Below are 10,784 nucleotides of genomic sequence, written 5' to 3' on the forward strand. Positions count from 1 at the left end.
ATGTGTGGAGAGCATCCCCTCACCATCTTTATCTCATTTTTGACATAGGTGGCATTTAGAGGCTTTTGCATCTGAACCCTTCATATACTTATATGTTCTGAGTATGCTATGTTCTTCAGACACTTACCATTCAGTTGATCTAGTTTCTCTTCTGTGTTCTTCAGACGCTATACCATTCAGTTGATCTAGTTTCTCTTCTATGCTTTTTACTCAATAGACCATATGCACGGAAGGCTCCTCAGCCAGCTCATTTATTTGGAGCGTTAACTGTGTTGTAACGGCATCTTCTGTTATATTCTGCTCCTAACATCTTCACTCCGACACTGAATATCTTGTTTGCCCAATAATAACAACTTTAACACACGCATAAATCATTCAACAACGTAACATGCTGATTCACTAGGTGCAACACCCAACCAGGTCCGTGTACACACTAATTACATCAACAAGAAGTTGCATTAAAATCACACCTGCCTCGACCGGAAATAAATGAGCCAGCTTAAGAGCCTTCCGAGCATATGGCCCATCTACCAATGAGAGATCAGATCCATTCCTTCTGTCTTCATTGAATTTCCAAGAGGACTTGGTTGCATTCACATAACACCTGGTAACACCTGGGGGTCATTCTCACATCAGTGCCAATGTAAACAAACCATGAGGGTCCAGAAGTCTGCCAGACGCAGCTTCACTGAGCAAAGAACTGACCCACGGCGGGCAGGCATATACTGTTTATTTACAAAACAATACAATATTTCATACTTCTTCTGTGATGAAAAATAGTTTGCATCTTAATCAGCATGACGGTCAGTGGCCACCAGGGGGCGTTTGGCTAATCTGCAGTTTAACAAGTGAGGAAGAAAAGAGGAGTATGATGGAAAGGCTGGATGGGTAGAAGAGATAAGAGAGAGAGAGGAAGGGAGAGAGACATGAAGACAGGAAAAGAAAGAGACATAAAGGGGCAGGGAGTGAGAGAGGGGTGAAAGCTCTACAGAGGGAGTGAGAGAGAGAGAGAGCGAGAGCGACTGCCTTTGAGATGAAGGAATAGGAATAGAGGGATAGAGAGAGAGAGAGAGAGAGATGACGAGGGAGAGTTCTGTATGTGTGTGTCAGTCAAGTGCAAACATGAATGAGGAGCTCATCCACCCATGATAATTTAATAAGAGAAAAACAGAGAGAGAGAGAGAGAGAGAGAGAGAAGGCCGAGAGGATCACAGAAGGGTGGAAGGGATGGAAGTAGCGATGAGATGAAAAGAATAAAAGAGAGATGGAAGTAAAGAATGAATAGGGATAAAGAGTGGGGGGACAGATGGAGAGAGAGGGGGTAGGTAGGGAGAGAGAAATAGAGAGAGAGAGAGGGGGAGCAGAGTGAGAGAGAGATGGGGACATATAATGGAAAGCAGTGACTCTGTCTGCCACACTAATCTGAGGTCAAAGAACATGTGACTCCTATTCCATCCAGGAAAAACCACCCGTTTAATCCACATAAGGTGAGCGAATATGCGTGTGTGAGTGTGTGTGTTGGGGGGGTGGGAGGGGGCAGACAAAGCAGATGTCCAAATAATGTCCAAACTATAGTGTTTCATGCTACATGTGATTAACCGCCTGAGAGAGAGAGAGAGAGAAAAGAACCACTAAGAAGAGAGTTAAAAGAGGAAAATAAATTCTTCAATTTCAACACTAATGACAGGCAAGCAGACAGACAGCAGACACACAGCACGAAAATGGATGTAGTTCAGACAAATATTTACAAAAAAGAAGAGGCAGAAGGAACGAGAGAGGAGAGATACAGTATACAGAGATTTAAGGCTGTCAATCATTTCAGTCATTCTTGACAAGGCCTTTCGGAGTAAAGCGAGGGGACACAATATTCATCACTTCACAGTTCCTGGAACGTAACGGCATATCTGACATTAACAGTTAGAGAGTGACATCGAAAACAACACGACAAAACATGGAGGTCTTCATGCCTTACTTATCATCACTCTAGACTTGACCCTCATTGAACCCAGATAAAATCTATCACACACACACTCTCTCTCACTCACACACCCACATACACACACACACAAAGCGTTGTGTGTTTGTTAGTGTCCGGGTGTGTGTGTGTGTGTGGACAGACACGCGGACACATTCAAACAGAGACCTGCACGGCAGGTTAATCATATATTCTGTTTGTCAGTGAAACAGATAGAATTCTGAACTTGACCACACGACCACACACACACACACACACACACGTCATCCTACTTCCCTCTCTGAAGCCACATTATAGTCTAATATTTGAGCATAGATAATATCAGCTACATCCCACCGGTCACAAGTATACAAGTCATACAAAAGACAAAAAAAGATAAGTGTCTATTGTTGAGGGCCAAACTCCTCTGTTGCCGCAGTTGTCTGTGTGTGTGTGTGTGTGTCTGTGTATATGCGTATGTGTGTGTGTGTATATGTGTCTGCGTAAGTGTCTGTGTGTATGTGTCTGCGTGTGTGTGTGTGTGTGTGTGTGTGGACAGCATCATCATTTGGCAAGGCTTCAGTGTGGTCTGGGTGAGATCCCCCGAAACAGGAAGTGATGCGGCACAATTCTATCCACACACTCTTCCATGGCAACGCTTATGATTCGGATTCCTGTCGAACAAAAAACAAACAAACAAACAAACAAACAGGTGGATAAGTGAAGCTCCACCACACAACCACACGGACAACCTTGTAGCCCCCTAATCACAAGATCAACAAACAACACAAGAGACATACAGCACATGTTTACTACTCCCTCTTTCAACTCCTTCAATAACTTAAAGCAACAATATGCACTATTTATAAGGCACAGTTAAATAAATTCAGCAACATTCTGAAACCTAAAGCAACAGTATGCTGTACTGTGTTGTAGGTGTAGATAATTAGTTGCAATGATCAATGAATACATTTCATTCAATCAATCATCAATGAATACATTTAATGATCTGAACACTGATTTTTATTTGTGTAGTGAGTGACTTACATATGGAAGACCCACATCATTTTTGTTTGGGGAGTTTATCATGACAAATCCCAAGGAGACAAATGTGAAATCCCACCTACATCAGCCTGAAACCTACTTATAGTCTATGGGCTATTAGGGGTCCACATGTCCTTTCTAGATGGTTCTGCTGAAACCTATTTACACCTGTCCTTTCTAGATAGATAGATAGATAGATAGATACTTTATTGATATGAAGGGGAAATTCAAGGTCCCAGTAGCTTAAAGCTGCAGTTGGCAAGTCTGACAGATTGAGGGGACAAAACATTTCAATGTTTACAACTCTCACACCCTCCCCTACTACCACGCGAGCACCCTCTCATCGAGTTTGTGCTTGTCAGTGCACCAGACTGTGATTGACAGTCAGATCTCACACAGCCCTACTCTGACTGGACCAGAAAAACCGGGAGCTGTGGATTTTTGCAAAACAAATAACAGGCTCTATGTAGAGGTAGAAGTGCGGGTTTTTTTCTAAAACCGGCTGATTTATGTTGTTCTGTCGGAGCATAGTGTCGGTTTCAGTAAATATGATCAAAAAATTCTTGCCAACTGCAGCTTTAAGATGATTTAGATGGTACTGAATTCTTGCCAACTGCAGCTTTAAGATGATTTAGATGGTTCTGAACCCCCCCACGTCCCCATCTCCTTCCTCATACATGTGTCTCAAGAACAGGGACACTTGGGCAAGATTAGATTAAATTAATTATAGTTAATTCTTCCTGTCAACGGAGACAATGGCAAATAATCAGCGACTTCAACATTTGTTTGTCAACAACATCAACATTCGACATCAATGTTTTTCGTTTTTTGTCACGGTCACAGTCGACAATCGTCTTTCATCATCTCCTCAGTTACCACTGGTCATGGTAGAATCCCCGGTCTGATTGCCCACTGAGGACGTTGCTCATGAGAGAATGAAATGTCCCAAATGAGTATTGATTGGGAGCTAGACGACAGACAGGCAGAGACGCAGTCGTCCAGAGGTAATCAGATTAGATTAGATGCTCACTCCCAGAGCTCTGTCCCTGCAGTCTCACATCATTAAAGGGGATGCAGACTCACTCCCAGAGAAGAGGGGGAAAGACAAGAAGAGAAAAGGGGAAAAAAGAAGAAAACGAGGGAGTGGCAATCGGAAGAATGTGTTTAATTTGGAGAGCCACGGGTGTTTTACTAAGAGGAGCCATAGACTGACTTGCAGGGAGGAAGAAGAGGAAGAAGAAGAAGAAGAAGAAGAAGAAGAAGACTGGCTGCTGGATGAGTGGGTTGATTCTGGACATTGGAGGGAGTTGTATTGGTTTTATCGAGTGGAGGTGGGGTGATATTGGTCTGGAGTGGGTACTCGGAGATGAAGACAGTTTGACCCCTAAATTGCTGATTGTGTGTGTAATAGAGTTGCAGCAGTTTTTATCAGACAGTAGATAACACTCATAGAAATGGGATGAGTGAGTGTGAGGTGTGCCTATATGTGTGTGTGTGTGAGTATATGAACACACACACACACACACACACACACACACACACACACACACACACACACACACACACACACACACACCAGTACCTTCACTGAGGGGTGGGAGTTGAGTCCCAGGAATGAAAACACAGTGTTATTCTCCTTCGATTGGAAGAAATCCTCATAGTCCTGTCAAAAGAGATATAGAGAGTCTGCAATCAGACCACAAGGCTGTACAGTAGCAGAATAATAAACACAAAACCATATACTGTACCACTGTATGTGGATTCACCCAAATCCCAGTGGATTACTAATCCCAGTCATCCCTCTCTCTACCTACTGGTCTGTCATCCCTGTATAAACGGTCAGATTTGAGGAGGTAACATGGGACTGCTGATTAAAGGTGCCCTGCCACACAAAACCGTTTTTACTTGTATTTTTTAAATATGTTATATTACATATCTGTTTGTGTTATGTCGTGAATGTGAAAATGAACAGCTACCTCCTCTGTCAGCTCTAGCCACTGAAAAGAAATAAGCGGAGAAATCAGGCCAATTGCAAAAGCTCTTCAGTTTGCCGTGAAATTGATTAAGCTCATTACTATTCATGAGCTTGCCCAGTTGAGACCGTGCCCACAAAATTCGTTTAGCTCGTTTACAGTTTTCGTATGCAAGGATGGCTGAATGTCAACGGGTTTGTGTGCTATGCACGAATAGAACTTCAACAATGCATTTTGCCCAAGAACCCAGACTTGAGGATCAAATGCCTTCAGTTTATTTTTTGGAACAATGCCACAGGCTTTGCAAAAAGGTTGCTGTTGAAGCCTGGAGCAGTAGGCTACAATTGCGGCAGTCTACGACTAGTGCCCAGTCCGTAAATAAAACGTTATTGTCAACTCAAGAAGTGCTATGTTATACAGGTTTAATGCATTTGCTAGCCTAGCAGGTTTTATTCATCCCCATTTGGACAATGCTAGCACTCGCTAGCCAAGCTAAGTTCATGCCATGAAGCTAAAATTAGTTGATAACTGCTACCATCGCGGCAGTCTACGACCAGTGCTCAGTCCGTAAGTAAAACGTTATTGTCAACTCAAGAAAGTGTTATGTTATACAGGTTTAATGCACTCGCTAGCCTAGCAGGTTTTATTTATGCCCATTTGGACAATGCTAGCACTCGCTAGCCAAGCTAAGTTCATGCCATGAAGCTAAAATTAGTTGATAACGACTATTATGTTATGGACGAAACCGACTAGCTGTTAGCCAATCAGAGTCAAGCAGCTTAGCTCATTGAATATTAATGAGCACTGGCGCAAATAGAGTCTTCCGGCAAGCTTTCTATACCACGCTAGAATGGCTTGAAAGTAACCAAGGCATGTTTTCCACAAAAAATGTCCCTGGTAGAACTTCAGACATTACCACAAAGTAATGAAATATGTGTGGCAGGGCACCTTTAAAATGAGGATGACGGACAAGTACTGTCAGTCATCTATACTGTGTCCTGTACAAACACCATAGACTGTGTAAAATAAACACACACACACCTCTATACTCTCTATACTCTAACATACTCACACACACACACACACACATGCACATTCACAACACACAACCATGCACACACGTATGTGCACACACACACACACACACACAAGTGTGCACACAGATACACACAGGGACTACTACTAGAGGGTCAAACTAGTTCAATGTGACTGTGCCCCATTCAGTTCAGATCAAGAAACACTGCTCTCTACTAGATCTACCTCTACTAGAGTTCACCTGTACATACTAAAACCCCACATACAGTTCACCTGTATATACTAAAACCCCACATACAGTTCACTTGTACATACTAAAACCCCACATACAGTTCACCTGTATATATTATAACCCCACATACAGGTCAGTCCTACTCTTTATGGATAAATACATCTATGGCCTCTGCATTAAACACAATGCAACAACACACATCTTATGTTTGATGGACAATTAGGATCAGAATCTGCCTCTGCCTCTGCTTTGCTGTGATTGGCTCCTGCGGAGTAGGCATGACCAAAGGATATAGATGATGCCGTTTCTATTGGTGGAGGAAGGGGAGAGATAGAGTTGGTGTGTGTAATCTCTTTAAGAGATTGATGGGATTTCGGCAGGATTACGGCAGGGCATGCACGCTCAATGAGACGCATGCGGCCTAATGCAGGCTGTGCCCATTCACAAACCATCAGTAGTACGCTCACTGGAATCTCACACACACATTCAAAATAAAACACACACATGCAGACACACACACACACACACACACACCCATCTAACTCTTTGTGTATTATAGTGTGTGTGTGTGTGCGCGATATGGTCGTACACACTCACACACACATGCATACATACGCCCCCCCTCCACCACACACACACACACACACACAGTACATGCAGGCATAACTGGATGCACCTCTTCAAGTTTCAAGTTTCAGTGGGTACCAGTGGACCTGAGAAACATCAGTGGAGATGAGATCAGATGACCCTCAACAGTGTGTTTGGCCACACTACACACATCAGTGGAGAATTAGATGACCCTCAACAGTGTGTTTGGCCACACTACACACATCAGTGGAGAATCAGATGACCCTTAACAGTGTGTTTGGCCACACTACACACATCAGTGGAGAATCAGATGACCCTCAACAGTGTGTTTGGCAACACTACACACATCAGAGAGGATGACAAAATATTTAAACAGTGACAAACAGATTGCTTCACTAAAGTAATCATGCTAGAAGCATACGCAAGCAATCCAAAGTGTCTTCAAACTTCATCTAATCAACATGGTTTACAAGGGGAGCAAACAAACCCATGTATGGTAAAGGCCTTTATTTATACTAAAATACGGAATTTCACATTGTTTTATTTATTTATTTATTTATTTATCAGGTCAATTGTCCGAATCTGCATGGACTCAGTGTACAAAGGCCTTAACTCAAATGATGGATAGAACACAGACTCAGTGAGTCAAAGGCCTGGTTTATAGTCTACACAAGCAACATTGGCGCAGTTGAGAACGCAAGGCTCACACACATGTTGAAGTGCTTCTTCATAGTCTATGCAGGCTACGGCAACGACGATGCACCCCCATTGGAAACACATGACATGACACTCGCGCTTACATCACATCAGAAAAAACTCGGCCTAGAATCAGCCTAGATCAGGACAATGATCAAATGACAAAACTGAAAATGCACTGGTTAATGTTGGGTGCCAAACTGTCATTTTGGCCAGGGTCAGTGGCCTATGCTCCTTCTCAAAGTAACAGGCCTAAGCAAAGTCCTTTTAGGCAAGTCCCTCGGCGGCCATATAGCAACGCTTTTTGGGCACTCGTCGGGAATCCGATTCAGCAGAAATGTGCGTGCGCAAGGCTTCACGACACCAATCTTGCTCTAGCGGCGAGTTCACAACACATGATTGGGAAGATGTCTTCACAACACACCATATGATTGGCTCAATGTATTCACATAACACCACATGATTGGCTCAATGTATTCACATGTCGACGTTTTGCCGAGGAAGGGGTGGGGTATGTGTAGACAACGGCCATATTGACCCCCATGCATTTCTATGGAGGATTTTTTGAGTGCTGTGTCTCCTCATTAGAAAGTCTCTGGCCTAAGTCATTACATTACATTTGGCTGACACATTATTAACCAAAGCGACTAATAACATGGTAAACAGTTTAAGTTTTAAAGCAATTCTCTCAACAATTCTAGGACCATTTAAAAAAAGGTAGAGTACAGTAAGAATAAGTGCATCAGTGAGTGCTGTTGAGTGTCAGTTCAAGACAGGTGGTAAGTGCTAGGATCAGCAAGACTAGTTGTAAGTAGTGCTATGAGAGGAGATGTTCTCTGAAGAGCTGGGTCTTCAGGAGTTTTTTGAAAATGGAGAGGGATGTCCCTGCCCTTGTAGGAACTGGCAGTGCGTTCCACCAATGAGGAACAACAGATGAGAAAAGTTTGGATTGGCCTGAGCGTACCAGTGGTAGAGCTAGACGTCGTTTCTCTGAGGAGCGCAGCGGTCTGGAGGTAGTGTATGTCTGTATGAGGGCTTCCAAGTAGGTGGGAGCAGAACCGGAGACTATTTTGTAGTAGTTTAAGTAAACTGTTTTTTAATGTTCAAAACTGCACAGTTTGTGTAGGCTACGTAGAAATGAATTAACAGAATGCACATGAATTCATCCATTTAATTAATTAATAGATTGCACCACATGACCACTGTTACTAAAAAAATAATATGATCAACAACAACTTACAGTACTGTTCACTAGTATTCAAATGTACACCTACACCCATAGACCAATGTGTGAGCAGTTTTTGAAAAGGCTAAACATTTCTAAACAAGAGAAGCCCTGTTATGCCTCTCTGCACACGTAAGAGAGGTGTGCATTTTTCCCTCAGAAAAAAAGCCCATGCTTCATACTCCATCCCTGAACATGTAAACATGTGACCCAGAGGTGTAGAGGAAAGGTTCAGTACAGTGTAGAGCCTGCTAATGCTCCCTCTGGGAAAGGACCCTTAAATAGCAGACTCTAGATATCAGTGTGTGTGTGTGTGTGGAATTGTCCTAACTTTTCACTGCCTAATAGCGGCCCTGTGTGCATGCATGCATGTGTGTGCATGCTCGTGTGTGTGTGTGTGTGTGTGTGTGTGTGTGTGTGTGTGGAATTGTCCTAACTTTTCACTGCCTAATAGCGGCCCTGTGTGCATGCATGTGTGTGCATGTGTGCGTGTGTGTGTGTGTGTGTGTGTGTGTGTGTGTGTGTGTGTGTGTACACTGTATAAAACGTACCCCACAGTACTCCTGTCCGTTAAAGATCTGCGGGGGCATGGGGTTGCCCTTCTCAGGGTGCTTCTCCTGCGGAATGTTCCGGTACATCCACTGCCTCTCGTTCTCCAGCATGGTGATGTCTACTTCCTCAAACAAAATCCGATTCGCCTCCAGGAAGCCCACGATCGCCTGCTGCCTCTTTTTCACCTACGGGCAGGAGATGGAGAGAGAGGATGAGATTTGATCAAGTCAGACCTTTTAAGATAATTGAAAGTGTATATTTGGCTTGCAATGGACAGCGTTTCCATAAAACAGCACCACCGTGCAGCAGAAGAACTTTCTATAAAAACACACTCAGTGCCCTGCGAAGTACATTCACAGCAAAAACAGAAGTTAGTAAACTGCACACGTCTTTAGATATTTTATATTATAATATTCTAAGTTATTATAATATTCTTGTGTAATGTGTGCCACTACTTATTTTTCTGCATAGAGTGTGCAAGAAGATAGCCTTGTTCAAAATATACTGGATATGAACATTCATATGTCATTCATATTTTGTGGTTTATGAACTTCATCATGGTGTGTGATGAATGTTATTTCTGTGTCTGCTGGGCTCCGGCTGACGTGACTTGAGAGACCACCCCCCCTCCCCCCTCCTCCCTCTCTCTGACAAAGCCTTCCTTACGGTCATGATCAGTCCCTCACTTTAGCATGTAATCATACAGGGCTATTTGTGTGTGTGTGTGTGTGTGTGTGTGTGTGTGTGTGTGTGTGTGTGTGTGTGTATCTCTCTCATAGACTGCATACAGTATGTGTGTGTGTGTGTGTGTGTGTGTGTGTGTGTGTCTCTCTCTTTCATAGACTGCATACAGTATGTGTGTCAATGAAGGTCAATGACGATCAGCACGATCAGCATTATCCCCTCCTTATTCACCAGTAACACAACACACACATATAACACACAATTTCACACTGCACACACACTAACACAACACACACATATAACACACAATTTCACACTGCACACACACTAACACAACACACACAATTTCACACACACTAACACAACCACACTCAGTTTTACACTGCACACACTAACACAACCACACACATTTGCTCATGCACACACACTAACACAACCACACACTTTTAGTCATGCACACACACTAACACAACACACACATATAACAGACGCTGTTTCACATTGCACACACACTAACACCCAGCACACACACTCATTCACTCACGCACACACACACACACACAAACACAAGCACACACTGATACACAACTGCATCTCTGGTGGCACGAGATTCTTTTAGAGTAATCCTTACCCAAATGTGTGTGTGTGTGTGTGTGTGTGTGTGTGTGTGTGTTGGCCTTTATGCACATTTGTGTCTGTGTGCATGTGAGTGTGTGTGTGTATCTCCATGCATGCATATGTGTATACTTAAGTGTGCATGTGGAGGGTCAGTGTTATGTTACAACATTGATTTCTGTCAGG

General features: G+C 43.2%; 1 protein-coding gene across 1 annotated transcript in view; it reads right to left on the minus strand.

The window, feature by feature from the left end:
* Nucleotides 1–715: 715 nt before the first annotated feature.
* sh3bgrl2 (SH3 domain binding glutamate-rich protein like 2) overlaps nucleotides 716–10,784 on the minus strand; it is a 17,783-nt gene continuing 7,714 nt past the window's right edge. Inside the window, exons 2-4 of the mRNA XM_042095526.1 lie at nucleotides 9,299–9,484; nucleotides 4,581–4,661; nucleotides 716–2,628 (exon numbers count right to left, since the gene is read on the minus strand). Coding sequence (XP_041951460.1) covers nucleotides 2,614–2,628; nucleotides 4,581–4,661; nucleotides 9,299–9,484 — 282 coding nt within the window. The 3' untranslated portion in view covers nucleotides 716–2,613. The remainder of the gene's footprint in view (nucleotides 2,629–4,580; nucleotides 4,662–9,298; nucleotides 9,485–10,784) is intronic.

The sequence above is a fragment of the Alosa sapidissima genome, chromosome 6 (assembly GCF_018492685.1).
Source record: "Alosa sapidissima isolate fAloSap1 chromosome 6, fAloSap1.pri, whole genome shotgun sequence".
Lineage (NCBI taxonomy): Eukaryota > Metazoa > Chordata > Actinopteri > Clupeiformes > Clupeidae > Alosa > Alosa sapidissima.